This window comes from Lupinus angustifolius, chromosome LG04 (assembly GCF_001865875.1).
Source record: "Lupinus angustifolius cultivar Tanjil chromosome LG04, LupAngTanjil_v1.0, whole genome shotgun sequence".
NCBI lineage: Eukaryota > Viridiplantae > Streptophyta > Magnoliopsida > Fabales > Fabaceae > Lupinus > Lupinus angustifolius.
In genome coordinates, this window is record NC_032012.1 from 5,478,136 (window position 1) to 5,497,498 (window position 19,363).

At 31.3% G+C, this 19,363-nt stretch overlaps 1 protein-coding gene across 2 annotated transcripts; it reads right to left on the reverse strand.

Annotated features, from left to right (window-relative positions):
* Positions 57–6,286, reverse strand: LOC109345250 (auxin response factor 6-like). 2 transcript variants are annotated; one of them, XM_019584127.1, is made up of 14 exons: positions 5,471–6,286; positions 4,976–5,088; positions 4,552–4,650; positions 4,365–4,421; positions 4,129–4,284; positions 3,957–4,041; positions 3,732–3,822; positions 3,240–3,404; positions 3,035–3,157; positions 2,833–2,908; positions 2,521–2,668; positions 1,081–2,276; positions 789–979; positions 57–526 (listed from the first exon to the last, which is right to left on the reverse strand). In XM_019584127.1, the coding sequence occupies exons 1-14, from the start codon at positions 5,511–5,513 to the stop codon at positions 328–330; spliced, it is 2,742 nt and encodes a 913-aa protein (XP_019439672.1). In that variant the 5' UTR covers positions 5,514–6,286; the 3' UTR covers positions 57–327. The 2 variants fall into 2 exon arrangements, with proteins under 2 accessions (XP_019439672.1, XP_019439673.1); XM_019584128.1 differs by having other exon boundaries at positions 1,081–2,273; positions 5,471–6,285.

Sequence of the window (19,363 nt, forward strand, 5' to 3'; positions counted from 1 at the left end):
ACATAATGAATTCATGCATGCCCAAAGTTTTTAGCCAAAACAAGATATACATAAAGTTATGTCAGAGGAGAGAAGTAGCTTCACACATTGATTTCCTAACAGATTAAGTATGGTATATAATGTAGCTAGCACAATGATAAGATGTCATATAGTTACAAGATCAGTTTTATGAATGGTCCTAGCAGGAAAAACAGGAAAACAAAAGGCTAAAGAGTAGGTCTATAAACTACATTTAGGCAGCATTTCCTACCATTGGCAAAGGGTTGAGAAGTAATGGTGATATTACATGAGATAGAACAAATGCCATAGTATTGACAGTCACACCATCTAGTATTCTAAAGATCCCACACTTGTTATTCCAGTGCTTAAACTTCCCGGGTCCTGACGGCTCATGTAGTCATCATAGATGCCATTAGAGAGCCTTTGAATTGGAACCGAGTTCAGAAGCTCAAGGCCGGTGTTGCCCATCTGCTGCACCTCCTGGGGTGAAAGTATCTTGATACACCATACACTATTTACGAATTCCCTGTCATAAGAAAAGATGATGTAGTTCAAGAAGATATACATAATAGAGGTCCACTAGTTAACAAGTACTCATATACAACATATAAATCATCATATGAAAGGCCAAAAAGCAACGAGACTCCATTATTTCTGAAGAAGTTAGTTATATATAAAAATATAAAACTATCATATTATTGAAAAATAGGTGCATCTAGTTTTCAGATTGGTCTTTACAAGAAAAGGGAAAAAAACAAATAACAAAGCATGGGCAGTTGAAAACTCACGGCCAAGGGCCATCGCCTAGGAGAAGGACGTCATTCTCTCGGTCAACAAATACAAGCTGCCAGCCTGATCTCAGAGGGTCCTCCAGCTCGCCTTCAAGGCCAAACATACGAGCAAGCTCACTGCGTAGCTCGTGGTAGCTGCTGAATTTAGTGATATCTAATGATCTTCCGAGGAACCCTGACTTATAAACCTGTAACAAAAATTATCAAAAAAGAAAGGAAGACAAGAAAAATGAGTGGAAAATTTCTGAATGATGACTTGAAACATAATAATCCCACTGGTAAAACTCACCTTCACAAAGGTCTTGTTTGATGAGTTTCCCTGCCCCAAATTTTCTTTGGTCTGCAGGAAGCCCGAATCACCAATGCTATGTATCATTCCAGGAATCAATGAAGAATCAGTGCCAGTGTTATTGAGGAAATTAGAAGATTGAAATGGCATGGTTGAGGAGTCACTGTTGTTGCCGACTCCCTTAAGGCTTGTCATTCCATTTTGCACTAGAAGTGATGAGGGCTCTATATTAAAACCAAATAAAAGATGGTTTTGTGGATCATTGCTCCCTTCTTGGTCTAGTGAGCACTCCCTACCAGGAAATGGGGGCAATGTAATACCATTTTGTGACATGGTACTAAGTGGCTGCCCTACCCGATCTACCTGCGGCAGAACACATTGAGATATTCCAGAAGAAAGGAGAGGATCCACTGCAACACGTTTGGTGGGTGGCCATGCAGTTGAAGTCTGAACAGGAACCCAAGAGTTTGTTGTAGGAAGGTTCAGAATGTGGGAATATTCATCCTGGGGAAATGAACCCGAGATACTGTGCAGGGGAGAAACAATAGCGGTAGAATTCCCACTGGAATCAGAAAATGTTTGTTGTTGGGACACTGGAACGAGAGCTAGCATAGGTGGTGATTGAGATTGAGATTGAGGTGCCGAAACAAATTGTGACATTGTAGAGACGGCATTGGAAATCTGCTGATTATCTACCATTTGCTGTGGTAACTGCTGCTGCTGTTGTTGTTGTGGTTGTTGCTGTTGCTTGTTGTGATGATGCCCATGCTGACTTTTGAATGAGTGCTGATGCTGTAGCTGCTGCTGAAGATGCATCTGAGTTTGTGTCTGAGATTGAGATGACTGCCGATTCTCTTGATTGTTTTGAAAAGCCTGCTGCTGTGACTGTGACTGCTGCAACATCTGGGCCTGCATCAAAGCCACAGTCCTGTTCGGGAAGTTCTGTGGTTGCTGAAATTGAACTAAGGGAGCAGGATGTTGTTTCGAAGGATCTATAGTCCTCATATCTTGGAGTGCAGCAGCAGCCACAGCTTGATACATATCTGTTTGCATATTCAGCATGGACGGATCAAACCTTTGCTGCATCCAAGGATTAACTCCCATCCCTTGAAAATTAATAGACTGAAGCCCTCTATCAGGGTCTGGAAGCCACAACATTGGAGAATTTATGCCGAAATCTTCATCCTTCATGCCTGCTAGCATTTCAAGCAAGGAAAATTGAGAGCAATGAGAATGAGCTTCCATTAATGCTCTAAATATAAGTCTTTGAAATGACTCGCGTAACCAGTGTTCGACCGGGGTGCGACAACCCCAATTTTCGGCCGAGCACTGGTTATGCAACTAAATGTAAGAAGCTTTCAAAACTGAAGCTAGAGTACACAGAAAAATAAATAATTATAATAATTTGTGGATATATTTCTAGCAAGGTGGCAAGCTTACCATGGAATGAAGGCAATCCTGGAGGCCACGGCCGTTTAATCCTAAGGGGGAATGGCGATGGATACATGGGAAAGGTTGTCAGTGGCTCAATTTCCCATAGAGACACTCTAGGTTGCCTCTCTCCTGCAGTGGATTCATCCCATCCAACCTGCAATCCAAGTCAAAGCAATATTTTAGAATCCTTTTTAAACAGATAGAAACTGTATCTGAAATTCTGAAGCAACATATCAGAAATATTACATCCGGAGTTGTAAGGAAAATTCAATTTAATTATATGACTTAATGAAATATCAAAATTAATTGCCTCCAGACCTTGACTGAACGCCAATGTGAATTCGGCCACCGGACAGGATCCAAGTCACTAATGCCAGTTATTGTACCCATGTATCTGCACAGAAAAAATATTAGTATAACATTTACATTACAAACATGTATCACAAACTCTGAAATAAAGTTTACATCTGAGGGCATTTATACATGATAATATTCAACAATAAAAGTGTTAAGAACCTACCGCCGCACACTTGACTCCTCTGTTTCAAACAACATCCTGAAGCGCATACCAACTGACACTCGAGTATGATACACAGCTTTAACATACTTTGCTAAGGGTATGACAAATTCTGATGGGCTGGCACTGAAAATTTAAAAAGAAAATAATGTCAATCAAAGGAAACATATCATGACTAAAATGTTATATAAATGTGAAATACTTATACCGTGGGTTATAGAAAATGGTGAAACGGCTATTTGTTGCAGCTGCATGAGCTGCTGCAGCAAGAAGCCCCAAGTGCATGCTATCACTTGACAAAACTGAAGAAGGCATCACAGTTTGTGGTCGATTAGCCCGCCGGATACCAAGAAGCAATTGGTTCTTTTCATTCCTATTGAAGAAAATACACTACAGTTACACCATTGATAAGATATCACATGATTACTAACAAAGTTAACAATGTTCAACAAAAGAGAAAAAAAAGCATCCACAATTATGAAAGGCTGAGCCACACATCAAACAGGAATGCTTCTCTATATTCTTATGAACGGCCAAATGACATACAAAACACATGCCTACCACATGGAGAAATGTCAATCAGCCACATAAATGCCAAAGGAAAAATTTCACACAAAAGTACATGAAAAAGTGAGGGGTGGAGTAGAATAAAGTCAATCCTGTCCCGAAAATAGTGAGCAGGAAAATTAAATTTACTTGCCAGATAAATAGCACAGCGTCACCAGCAACAAGTCTTTTAGCACTCACAAAGACACTCCATCCTGTTGTAAGAAGATGCCTTTTGGGCTGGCCTGGTGAAAAAAAGAATCCAAACATTGTAAATAATTTGTCCCCGGCAAGAGACATAAGTCCTAACTGACAAGAAAGATCCAATATTTGCAACAACATGCAAGAAATGAAACAGTCTTAGCTTTATATAACTCACCTCGGAAGATATGCCTGAATTTCCATTCATTACCATGCAAATCCCTTGCAATTAACTCTTGGCATGGAGGTTGCTGGGAAAAGTCCTGTAGGTCACAATCCAAAGTTAAGTAAGAAACTAAAATATTTGATTAGTAGCAGTTTCGTAGCACGGCTTCATGAAAATGCTTTACCAGTGGAGGAAACACTTTTTCAGCTGCCCGGCGAGGAACAGAGAATCCCCCATGAGTACTTGTGTCACTGGCAGTCAAAGTTTTGCAAAAGTAGTTTGTCGGCTGTTTACTTGGAGTGCCCAACTCTGCTGGAATGTATGCCTCCTTTTGCTCTTGCTGCAAACATGGCCATAGTCAAAGGTTACAAAACTATAAAAGATACAAAACCAGTTATCAGGTAGGACAGGATATTATACAGGATTCAGAGGTTGCAAGGTCATTTGCGCATACACTTCATCGGTCTCAGCATCAGCCTGAATCAAACATAAACAAACAGATAATAGAAGAAAAAGAGGACAAGGAACCAGAAATGGTATAATTGAAACAAAAGCAAAATAACAAAAACAAACTACCCTTATTACAGAAAAAGTAAACAAGCCATACATGCATAGTCAGATTATGAAGCTGACAAATGAGTTGCGGTGGTAAGCTCGGATAGTTGGGGATATGAGCATCCACTTCCTTGTTGGTTGACACAGCCACCTGAGCAAAAAAGTTCTGAATCAGAGAATGCTATCAAATTTTAAAGTTCATATTATGATTTCTGAGTGGAAGCTAATTCATTAGCCTGCAACAGTTCAAGAATCACCATAGTGAAAGAAAAAAGTGATTTTTCTAAATAAAAGTATTACAATAACCACATCCTCCAAATTAAAAGCAGCACTAGACAGAAACAAGAGACAATATAGGATGCTGTTGGCCAGAAATTGAAGATTCTGTGTTATTATTTTATTGTTACCATAGTAAGAGAAAGTTGAGACAGTATCAGAAGGATTTTTTATGAGAGAAATGCATATATTTTACTCACTTGCTCACTGTGACCTTGTGGAAAGTAAACCACACGGCTTCCAAGTGCTGGTAATGAAACAAGAGGTCCAGCACATGCATGCCAAAGTTCTGAATCTAGACATCTCTTTTCCCCTGCAAAATCTATCCCAATGTCATGAATATTATGAAAAATATAAAGTTCATAACTTGTCACAAAGCATAAATTGATTCTCCCAAAACCAAGATCTCAAAACAAAATATCACAGTAAATAGAAGCCAAATGAAACCAAATCACTTTTCTGATCTCTGAACTATGCCATAAAGAGAGCCATACTAAATTAGTAAAAGGTTAAATTTCCATATACCCACCTCAAAAAATTCAAAAATATATAACCACCACACCCATGTTAATAATTCCAAATACTGAGGATGTAATAACTAGTTTCAGGAAGAAAAGGTTGAAAATAGAGAAGCTAAGATGGAGAAAAAGAGAAGAAAAAAGATTCTAGAAGCAAGAGTTAACAACTTAACATACCTTCCTGGGGTGGAGGACTAAAACTAGCTGAAGAAAGTCTCATTTGATCAAAAAAGGAAAAGCAATTGGTAGAACCTCAAATTTGAGCCCACAATCAATGATTCCAAAACACACTTCCTAAGTACACCAATTAAGCAACACAGTTATGAGAAAATGACACCTACAACACTTTCAATTGCAGAATATCATTCTTGTTATTAGTCCTCTAATTCATTCACCAACCAAAACCCATTCAAATCTAAACAAAATCCACAAGATTCCCACACTTCAATTCTCAACCAAAACCAGTATCACTACAAAAGACAATAGCTTTATGCCTCATTAGCTTCTACTCCAGTTAACCCCCAACACCCCAAGTTCCAATCTTCAACTGTACACTTCATACTACAATATCTATTCTTTCAGAACCAACACAACACCAAGTAACAAAAGATACGAAGCTTCTTCTTCTCGGTAAGATAAATACAAACAGATCTCAAAGGAGCAATGAACCACCAAAAGACAAGGGATCTCAGAGAATGAAGAAAAACCCAGAAAAGATAAGAAATGGAGTTGAAAAAAGATGAAGTTTTTGCAGTAGTTATGGTATTATATGTACTTATTTATACTTGGGTATGAAAGGAAGGGTGAGACAGAGAAACAAGGTTGAGAAGTGATGAGGTTAGAGTTTGGGTCATTTCCTGTAATGGAAAAGAGAATGGAAAAAGCAGTGATTTCTTGTTGCTGAGGTTTATAGTGTTATGGTTTGTGATTGATTAATACTGCTACTACACAGTGATTCATACTTATACAGTTCTACTACTACTGCTACTGTTGCTTTACCCCTTTTCTTTCTTTCTTTCTTTCTCTCTCTCTCTCTCTTTCTTACACAGAGCATCAATCAATGAGAACACAACTGCCATTACTTTGGGGAAGCTTTTTATGAGTGTGTCAGATTTTTTCAAAGGAGAGAGAGAGAGTGAAGGTTTTCACTGTTTTGCTTTTTTATTTTTTTATTTTATTAAATTAATCAAATGATACATGAGATAGATTTTTATATTATGCTAATGATAAAACATGAGCCAGTACAAAAGATTAGAATGATACAGCATTTTTATAAGGTTTGATTATAAAAGTGTACCCAAAAAATTATTAATTAAAATTATCAATAACATGTTGATCTAGTCGTGTATGATCCTAGTGGAACTCTAAAGTCAAAAGCTCAATTTCTATGAGCGACACTTATTGAAAAAAGAAGACATGAAAGAGATTAGTTCTTTATCAAAAATGTGAAAATATATCATTTGCAGTACCAAAAAAAATATTAATCAAAGTCATACTCATCTTCCTAAGGGCAAAAGATGTATAAGAACCTGCTTCTTATTTTATTATTTTTAACGAAATAAGAACATTTTTATTTTGTTTTTTCATTGTCTCATTTTTTTATTGTTGTTCCTAAATAAAAACAAATTTTGGTTCTTCTTAGCCAATAGAAATTGAGGAGAGAGGTAGATGTTGTGAGAAAAAAATATAGATATTGTGAGACCCAAATAAGAATAAGAATGATGTTTGTTATTGTATAAAAAAAATTATGTTGTTCTTATTTCATGTAATTATAAAATAATGTGTAAGACCAAATAAGAATGAAGATTTTATTTTCTGGTGAAGATGCTCTAAGTGATAGTGCAAGAATTTTTACATGTATAGTTCATATTTAATCATTATTGACTCATCTTAACTAAAATTAACACAAATGAATGGTGTATAATGAATTAGCTATGTATAAATATTTGTCGGAGATACTCTAAGTGACAGTGTAAGAATTTTTACATCTATCATTCATATTTAATCATCGTTAACTGATCTTAACTAAATAACTAAAATTAATACAAATGAATGGTACATGATGCATTGACTATATATAAGTATCGTTATTCTAGAGGTGAGTAGATATTACATCATCTTCCCAATAAAAATCTTAATTACCAATGTATTTTGAATACCAGAAAAAATATATGTATTAATAGTGTAAAACTTTTTTTATATTGTTAATACATCATTTACTATTCATTCTTAATCATTATCAACTTTAAATATAAATATTACAAATGAATGGTGGATGATATATTAACTCTTATAAATTTTTATACTAACTGTGTATAGATATTAATCTATTTGAATAAACTATTTCTAAAACTTACCATTATCACACTTCATTTAATATAAAGAATAACTCACAAACACATAAACTTCCTAAAATGTCAAACAATATAAAAGAAATCAAGAATAACAAGGTAAGAGTTTTTTTGGAATGGCATTGCATTTATCATCATTCATATTTAATCATTATTGATTTTAAATATAAGTAATATATATAAATGATAAATGATATTTATGTATAAATCTTTGCACTAACGATACATATATTATACTCATACTAAAAAGCTTAAGAATCTTAAGATGACAATTGAAAGTGTAAGATGACAATAATAAAAACATAAAAATAATGACCACCATGAATCGTGTACCATGTATCAACCAACTATGGTATAGAATATCTTAAATATGGGCGAGGAGGGTTATACCCTACCTATTCATGTTTTAATTACGATTGAACCTGAATTTGATCGGGTATTATTGGGTCAAAGGTTGATTTCTGGTTCAAAAATTAGCTTAGGTCAATATTTAGAGTTGAGTAAGGAACAAATATGACATGACTCATCTCTTAGTCATTCATTACTCATGTTTTTACGTCTCATTCAATTTTATACGGAATAATGATATCTTTTTGATCCAAAATACATAGTTATTATAAAAACATATCAATTAGTATAATTTCATATTTTTAATCATATTTTTCAATTATTTTTGCTAGATATTTAGGATAATATTGTACACTTGATTTATTATCACAATGTGTGTATCATTTTATATCATTAAATCTCTAGTTTTTTGTCATATATATTAATGATTAGTAAAATATCTACATATATATCATTCCATATATCATATTACATATTTATAATAATAAGAAATATTGAAAATATTTTCTCTAAAATAAATATGCATTATATTTAATCAGGTCTAAGGTCCAGTTCGGATTTAAAAGCTAGTTCAGTCGATATTCAAAGTTCAGTTAGCCTTCATATTTAGGATTTAAAAGCTAGTTCAGTCGATATTTAAGCTTCGGTTAGCCTTCATGTTTAACTGCCACTTCTTATTTATTTTTGCTCAAATTATTATTTTAAGTTAAACTAACATTATCAATCAATTTCAACTCCAATGGCCATTATTTATTTGGTATAATAAATGATGGATGTTTCACTAGAAACAATTATATCTTAATGGAGTAGCATTAATTATTTAATAGAGTTGCATTCTCATATAATTGAATTAGAAATTTGTGATTAACTTTGAAGAATCTTATATCGGTTGATCTACGTGCTCAATACTATTAGGCTATTATTTACATTTAACAACAACCTCTTCATCCCACCTAGTAAACATTCATGGCAACCATTACACCTTTTACATGATCCTTTGCCTATTTCAAAGTGCAAAGCGGTTCACGTCCTCATCATCTTGTGTGTGGAAAGATTCAATCAATATTTTTGTGAAGTTCACCATGGCATAGAGGAAGAAAATTGAAGGTCAAATATAGCTTCATCTAAATTAATTGAGGCAAACGTTTGTTGTTGTGTTTCTATATATGAAAGCCACCCTTTCCAAATGGGTTATCACACTAACCAGGAAAATGCTGAAGCAACTATACTATGACACCTTCAACATTACAAAGAGAAATGTAATTGTATACATGTGAATTGTCCTTCCACAACAAATTAAAGGGAAGCAATAATATAATAGACGTCACATGACCAAAAAATAGGGCATGTAGGAAGACACATGGACAAAAGGTTTGCATTTAATCACTACAAGAAAATTGGAGAGAGTGGCTAGAGCCACATTTTTTGTCCCAAAATTTGTATGATTATATGTATATTTTGTTTCTCATTGATGTGAAAACTAAAACAAAAACAAAAATATATCAACTTTATATTTCTGACTAATAATAATACAAAGAATATATAATAATACATTAGGATAGTAGATGTGCTCTCACATAAGAGAAGTTGGTGCTAAGGGACTAATTAGCGTCAACCACAGAGTTGAGTTATTTTGATCGAAGTGAAACAAGTGTTCGTATTTTCGACGCCAACACTAATTTAATGTCGGCTTTACTTATTCTAGAAATTACACTACTTTTTGACTAATACTATTATTTGCCCAATTAAATATAATTTATTGTCAACCAACCGATTCATAATTTAGCATGAACTACTAGTTAGCTTACGCTATTAATTTTGCTCCAGAGAAATAATGTGATGATCCTATTTGAATAGATCAGGATTCGTGTTGTAAGACTAATATGATGCTATAAATTGTTAAAATGTCTGAATACTTATTGTTTTCAAATTAAAGTTAAATTCTTAGTTCTTTAATCACATTATCTTATCTCTAACCATCCAAATGAAAATTTGTTTGTTGGGATAAAAATATATTGAAATAAGATCAATCTATTACCTATATAATAAAAAAAACTCCATTATGACATGTGTCAATCTCTCAAGCCCTCATGATATGTGTCAACCTCTCATCAAGACTAAAGGTCCCTCATGACATGTGTCAATCTCTCAATGACATGTGTCAATCTCTCAATGACATGTGTCAATCTCTCAATGACATGTGTCAATCTCTCAATGACATGTGTCAATCTCTCAATGACATGTGTCAATCTCTCAATGACATGTGTCAATCTCTCAAGAACTCCCTCTCATCAACACTAAAGGTCCCTTATGACATGTGTCAATCTCTCAATGACATGTGTCAATCTCTCAAGAACTCCCTCATGACATGTGTCAATCTCTCAAGCCCTCATGACATGTGTCAATCTCTCAAGCTCTCATGACATGTGTCAATCTCTCAAGCCATCATGACATGTGATTTATTTAAAAATAAAATGAATATGATTACCTATACAATATTAAAATATAATGTTACTGTATCAATATTAAAATAATGATAATAATATGAATCATAACATATTGTTTGTAGCTATTTTAGAGTTAAATAATATTTATTTTTATACTAATCTTATTTTAGAATCAAATAGTAATGAAATTATAAATTTATTGATGATTTTTTTATTAATAGGATACTACTAACTATATCATGTTATATATGTGTAAAAAACAATGTTGAGAAAGTCGAGCAAGATGTTAAACCAGTAGATGACACATATTATGTTTATCCGATTTAAACAGTTAAACGTATGGTTTGACTGTATGATTTTATATATAATTAATAATTTTTAACAGCACTGGTAACCTATATGGCTTTAACCATGCGAATGCACGAGCAACATATATATTCTTAATCATAAATGCACATGTAATATGTGTTCTTAATCATGCGGCAAAAAATATCGTCTCATGCAAATGCACGCATAACTTGCTAGTAGGATAATGAAATAAATGAACCAGCAGACAATGAAATTAAAAAACAGAAAACCTACATTTAAAACTCTCAAATATCAAATAGCAGAAATATTGAAGTTAGAGGATAAACCAATGTACTATATAATACACCAGTGCATGATCTTCTTAAATAACTCACCAATTGCAAGTATTACAAGAATTTTCAGTAGATGCCAAAAAAATAAAAAATAAAATTTTTGGAGTCACTCTCATCTTTATATTTATCATGTATAACTATAGGAATAATGTTTATGATTTATGAATGTGCTAATAATATTAGTTATGTAATTCAAAAATGTATTGCATTAAAAATTACATATTATTAATCATTAATGTACATAAAGTCATCAATTTTCAATCAAATAAAAGTTTAAAATTTTAGTTACTTAACTTAAGTAGTGTCCGCCACTCCGCCCTCATTAGCATTCCCCTAATTATAAATAATTGTGAGTGAATATTAGTGTTATAGCATTAATTAAGTAATTCAAAAAATGAAAATAATGCATTAGAAGTTACATATTTTTAATTATTAATGTACATAAAATCATCAATTCTCAATGAAAAAGATTCCATTTTGGATTACTTAACTGGTGTTCACCCTAATTATTATCATTCCTTGATTATGAATAATTGTGAGCATATATGATTGTTATACCCACAATCAATTTGTAAACACTATCAAAATCACAAACTATCATATATATATATATAGCCCAGATAAGCAAAGTTTAAAACAAAGTATATACAAACTTACACATTCTCTAGAAACATTTATTTGTTCAAGCATCAATGTCCATTGCACATACACAAACCACTCTACTTAGGCCATAGGCCACATATGTCAAGGAATTTAATCACACAAACAACAGAATGATAAGAAATGCTTTTTATTTCATGAATAATCTTCAACTATCAAAATAACCAACACACCAAACTAATTGTAAAAGCCATGCCATAGAAACCCTTTGGATATTTTTACAAAAAAAAAACACATTTGTACTGCAAACAAATATATATATATATATATATATATATATATAGTCTGTCTTTCCTCTCTTCATGGATGATCACTTGAGTACACGAAATGGTTCAATGAAAGCACTGTATTTTGTTCAAATTATAGTGAGCTCAAAAAGTAGTAACTGTATGTGAAGCGTGTGGCTGGGACAATACCCATTGATTTTCTGTGTTTCCTTAAATGCATGTAGTGTGGACCATCTTTCATGGAAACTTTTTTTACAAGTGCATAGACATAGTTTATCAGAAACACTATCTTGTGGGTTGATGCTTGGAATTGAATACACCCTGAATATCGATTACTAGACCAACTTAGTAACATTATCAGAAGTTCAATTATTCATTAAAGCATAATGCTCCTAATTAGGGCTCAAGTTCATCCTACTTAGCTTATTTGTAAAACAACATTAAAGCATTGGTTTCATTAGGTTTGAGATCAAAATGAGTGTAATGTTGTATAATAAGTCATATTCATTAGCAAAGTATTAATCTCTAAATTTTATATATACCACTTATTTGTAAAAAAAATTGTCCAACTTTCTATTTTTTAGTTCAAAAATTACAACTCATCTTTCCATGACTTTTCTGTCTTCATTTATCAAGGCAGTTGTATAAAAAATTGAACTTATTAGTTAATATTTTTTGTCAAAATATCATCCCACATTGAATTTATTTATTAATATTTTTTGTCAAAATATCCTTTCACTCGATGAGCAATCGACTATTCTCCAAAATACAACCAAACCCTAAATAGGAACATCACCCAATAGTATTTCTATACACATAAATCTAAGAATTGTCCAAAGAGAGCCACGTGCTTGAATATGGTATGTATCACACACAAAATATCTGGAAGGGGATCTGATGTCCCCAACCTTGTACCCAACCATATCCCTAACCAATCACAATGAAGCAAAATTGGTAAAGTTATGAATATTTAACTTTTTTTAACTGACGTGACATAATATGATTGGTTTGGGACAGAGTTTGGGACAGCAGATCCTTGTCCAAAATATCTACCTTGTATTGTATTGGATGGGGATCACTATCCTCAATCATGTCCCATTTGATGTACCAAGCCAATGAGAAAGCTCCATTCATTTAAAAAGAAAAATTATAAAAATAGAAGTTAATATTTTAATATTATTTTATGAACTTTAGTTGGTGCAGATATGAGGACAAAGAAATTATGAGTAAGATAATCCTTGTCCATTGTATTATTGTCCAAGCATGGGTTTATATCTATTTCTTGTTCTACAAAAAAAAAATAAGAACTTTTCCAGCCATATTCAACAAACATTTAAAATCTGGTTCTTTTTGGGGTAAATTAATTATATTCTGTAAAATTAAGTAGTATTTCTAATTTTGTTATTATATATATAACAACTAATTTAAAAATATTAGCTTATTACTCTCTCTTGTTTTGGGTGAATATTTTTTCCCATCAATGGTGGCTCACTACCTCTAACTAAATGAGTAAGAAATAAATTTATTTTGGGTGTGTGATTATCCATTCCATTAAATGTTGCCTCTAAAGATTGAATTTTGATTTTTTGTATTATACTACTTAGAAATATTGAATAAGGTGTAACATTAATGGACCGACTCTTTATTAGTATATTATGATATATTTTTTAGTCCATATTAAACTCATTCTTCTATTTATTATATATAACAACTCACTCTTTTCTTATTGTTGTTTGTCCAATTTAAGTGTGGGGAGGGAACGTGAAGAAGAATAGGCGAATTGATGTGGTATGGGGACTTTGATTTTTGTACCCAAAAATCACATTCATAACTTGGATGATAGTCACAAACTTAGTGGGGCATACATTACATAATAGGACTTTGAAATTGATACACGTAGGGCAATAGATATTCTATACAATTAATGCTACACATTGATCAATTTGTTCCATACCTTAGTGCCCAATTTATCTAGGATAGGTAAGATTGCTTTTTCTAGTGATAAGTGTTTTATTTTCAGAAGTAATTTTGACATAGATGGAATAATTCATAGTATAGTGTAACTATTTCTTTCAGTAAGATTATCTCCATATGTAAAACTCCAAACATAATTTTATTTAAGTGGAAACACCCTTATACCACCTTAAAGCGCAATTGTGGTAATTATTATTGATCATAAACATGAGTTTCATGGCTATATATATCAACTATAATACTAATATTATATCTTCTAATAAATTAGTTTTAACATACTTCAACAATAGAAAAATGTATTATTTTTCTACGAATATGTGACTTTTCTCTGATTTCTTTAAGAGGCTCAAACAATGATGCACTAGACCTTTACTTTGATCAAAAAATTTGGATATCACTTGATTGTGACAGACACTAGTTACATAAGTGTGCTAAGCCAAAGTATGAGACAACCTTGATGTTTCTGTGGTCCTGTGTGTGATTGTGGATTTACAAAGAACATCTGTTGAAAACTCCCCACACTTCTGCACATTTTGTTCAGTGCTTTCCCTTCCTATTTCCGTACAATTCAAACATAGAATCTTCATTATTCTGTATTATTATTACTACCATCCTTAATGGAATCATGTACAAAATTAAGGAACAAATTAAAGCATTAATTATTCATATTTCTAGAAGCTAACCCTAGCCGCAATATTTTTCCCACACATCCATATACTGATTAATGATTATGAAAACAATTATTGCTGTGTTTACTTCATCAATTAATTTAATAAAGGAGAATTATAGCAATAACAAATTCCCAAACAATTTTTTGATACTACCAATAGTATCATCACCCCTTTTAGGTAAGGAACTAATCATTTTCGGAATGCATGAATGTCCTCCCAACAAATGTCGCTCTGGAATTGAATAATTGACATTTTAATTGTTTTGAGGATCTAGCAAAACATTATACTATTAGATCAATACATTATTGGTAAATGCCACAAACATTGATAATGTTTAAGGATTTTTTACATTGAAAATTACAATTTTAAGACTTCAAAATATATTAAATATATTACTTTTCAATTCTATGTTTTAAAACTTGAATAATGTTTTTAAATCACGTGTTAGCATTCTTATTATTTTCATTGTTGATTAAAGAAGTGTTTGTTGCTATGATTTTGATATTCAATTATTAGTAATATTTTTATGCACACAAAAATTATTAGTATTACTCTGCAAGGTAATAAGGAAAGAATATAAAATTTGAAGACTACGATTTCTAAAATTTACATTTTTTTCTTTTCAAACTATTTTTGTGTCTTCCAAGTAATAGTTCCACACCAAGTAAGTAATATAGAGATGGAAAAATAAAAAAGGAATACATATAGGCGTTTTTGTCAAAATACAAATTTTTTTTACATCAACTAATAATTTCTTCATATGTGTTCACCTTAAACAATTATAGATTTAGAATAGAGGGACCGATTGAAGATATGAAGATATATATGGGGTTGCAGTAGGTTCATTGAGTTTACTAGACAACCTAATTCTTGTATGGGCCAATATTAATATAGGAAATGAAGCAAGAGAAATTAGGTTGAAAGTTGAAACTCAACAACTAGTGGGTCCTTAATAATTAAGTGAAGCATATAGAATAATAAATGTTTATTTTATGATATTTCAAACATGGGTTAAAAATTATAATGAATCTATCAATCTTATAAGAAATTAATCTTTTTAAAGTGTGGGTTGTCCATCCTAATAAATATTGTTCTAATAGATCAAATTTTAACATTTAACTAACACTTTATCTCTCACCATTTTGGATAATAGTATTGTTTTTATACTCTAATTTAATAGCTCATGAAACAAAATATTTTTTCATAATTTTTTTGCAAATATAAAATATAACATGACTTTTTTAAAATTTAAACAAAAACAAGCATATCTGTATGAAATTGCTTAAGTTATTTCTTAATCATATTAGATATTTTGTTTATTGAAATCAACCAAAATTAGTCATAACTAATTAGTTTTGAAGATAATAGATAACATGGAAAAATTAATAACTACTCTTTCTTATTCTTATTATATAATACGTCATTTTAAAGATTTTTGTGGTCCCTCTTATAAGGCATTTAACATTACTCCTATTTTTCATTTTTTTCATTAATAAGAAACAATAAATCAGTGGACCTCATTTTAGTGACACTCAAGAAGATAAAATTGCTATATTATAATATTTTTTAAAATGAAGAAAATTGACAACTCTTATTTATATGTATAATCCTTCAAAAATATCTTATAATAAGGAGATAGAGAAATATTTCCATTTTTTGGTCTAACCATATGAAGCAATGTTATCCTAGACAAAAACACTAAAACTATAATGAGGCTAGTTATCCTAAAATAAAATTTCTCCATAAAATTAAAATAAATAAACATGTAACACTTGAATCAACTATTTAAATATTTGAAGAATTAGGGAGTGAAAAAAATGAGAAAAAAAAGGTGGGTGTAATGGGATAAGATGAGAGGCATAATGGTGATGGAGATGGATAGCACTTGTTAATAATGAAAGAAAATGTTAAGCATTTGCATGAATTGAATCATGAACAAGCTACATCAAACTACCTTTCATTATCTTACATTCTCTATCATAATTTCTTCCTCATCTTTCTTTCTTTTCTTATCTCGGGCTTGGTGTGTGTGTTTAATGTGTATGGAAAGGGAGAAAAAAAGGCATAAATGTCAAAAAAGCAAAAATAGCAACAGTTCATGGCTTAGGTTTGAGGAACCCTCCAAATTCCTCTATACGGATTTCCTAGTTTCCCTTTTTGATTGGACCCCTTTCCTTTGCATGAAATTAGTACATGGGATGGGACTCCACCCTCACACCACACTCACACTCACTCATCCACTTTTATATATATATATATATAAATCAGTCGTAAAAACTTATATACTATTAATAAATTATTCATCATTTATTTATATTATTATCTATATTTTAGATTTATTAATTATTAAATATAAATAATGTAGTCATATACTATCAGCGGTTTAGCATCTAAATACATAAATTAATACAACTCTTCAAGTTCAGCCTATTTAATTTAATTCCATTAATCTATTAGCTGCTTTTAGTCAAGGATGAGAATCTCCACCTTCATGAGAAAATAGTAGATATTCTAAGAAATTATGTCTCTATCCAATTAAATTATATCAACTAACATAATTCTATTTTTTAAATTTTATTTATTTAATTAAATGATATATTATAATTGGTAGAGACATTACTGAAACACAATTTGAGACAAATAATCTTCATTCAAAGTAGTAGAGGTATTGTTTTGTGAATCTCAATCTTTTCTTTCTCTTAAACTATTTTTGTCAATTCAATGTGCATTGGAGGAAATTAAATTAATGTAAGGTTGTGATTTGAAGTTTTTCAATAATAACATTAGGAATCTCAATCGATTATAATTTTTTTTTTGGCGAGTTGACATATTTTAAAGGAGAATAAAGTATATATTCTTATTACAAAATAATTTATATTCTCAAACCAATAAAAATATGATATGTGCACTATTTTATTTAAATTTAGAAATAAATTTATGTAGAAAATAATTAAATAAAATACATGTCATAATTTTAATGGATAAAAGATATAATTTATCTCCTACCTTATATCAAGATATATTTTATTCTCTATTTTAATTGTTTTCTAGAACAAGTTCCTTTCCGATATAGAGGAATTTTTTTTTTGTTTAGCTACTTCTAGTCTATCTGAAACAACATTTATAAGTTTCATCGTACTTTAGCAGGTTATATATGATATTTAGGGAAACCCTCAACACTATTTTCAACAAGTAGATATGATTAATTAGGAATCACTAATGAAAACCAAAAATACGGATGTATAATGTAGTGTGCAACAAAATGAAGGGAAAATTATGCAAATGAAGATAGCTATCAAATAGACATTTTTTCATGTAAAGAAAATATATAGTATCTGGAAACATCACAGGCATAATAATAGCCTAGTGCCAATAATTTATTTTGAAGATATTGATAGTTGTGGAGATGGGGAAAGGACATTGTATAATTGAAGGGAACTTTCTACATGCAATAATTCTCAGGATCTTGCGGAGTTAATATGTGACTCTAATATGTCCACTCAGATAGTTTCTTTTCCACTGGTAAGTTCTTGTCAGGTAGCAAAAACACACACATATATATATATATATATATATAAATAAATGATATTTGTTTACATTTAAGTTAAGTTACATTAGTTATGTTCAATCTCAGTCATTCATTTTCTTAGATTTAGTGGACCAAATGAGTGAAACTTTAAAGTTATTTAAAAACAATTTCGCTCATTACTTATTGCACTCAATCATGAAGTTCATTGGATCTAAGAAAATGAATTCTCAATGCATATTAATGATTGCTCATTATAACCCTCTCGGCATAGGCCAAGCCGCTTGAGAGCTTCGATATATCTCTTTCATTCTCGGATGGTGGTTGAGATTGAATATAACTAATGTAATTTAACACAGGGATAAACGGATATATATATATATATATATATCACAATCAAAACCAAACTATATATGAAAAATGGTAAAAGTTTTTAAAGTTGGGTAAAAGGCTTTTCCGGGGAAATGTCTTTTTAATTATCAGAATCTTGAACACTCAAAAAATTGATTTAACTTTAGTTTATTAGTTAGTAATATAAAAATGTCCTTGCTAATTTTAATCAATTTTGACAATGACTACATTTTCCCCTTTTAACATTAAACATATATGAGAAAATGTATGTTTTGTTACAATATGTGAATTAGAATGTGCACCAAATTATTATGATACCAACACTTACACCAAATTGTGTACCAGACTTAACACCACCACCCTTTTGTGCAAAACATGGACAACAAAACTTGGTTGTTGCTAAGATCTTGAAGATGGATAGTCTCTCATTCTTCCTATTGGTTTAGGTTAGTATAAATAAAATAGATAGTGATAAATAATGTTATTGTGGTGGCTATAGTTACTGCAATTAGAGAAATGGATGAATTTGTTTTGTCTCTTGAGCATGTATGCATGGTCAGTACCACCATATTATATATTTGAATTTGAAGATGACATTGGGCTAACACAAACTCATAATTAATTTTAACTTTTTCTAAGAAAAAAGTTACATGTGAACATATATGTCTAAGTAAATTAACAACTTGTTGAGTTATTAATCATTAAAGTGCAAGGTATAGATAAACTTAAGGAGAGGCAAACCAAACAGCATATATATTAGTGTGGACCCCATATCTTAATTAATCATTATGATCTCTAACTAGCATGAATATGACTAATTATGATGACAATGAAAGGTTGAGACTTGAGAGTGTCACTAATCATAATTATTGGT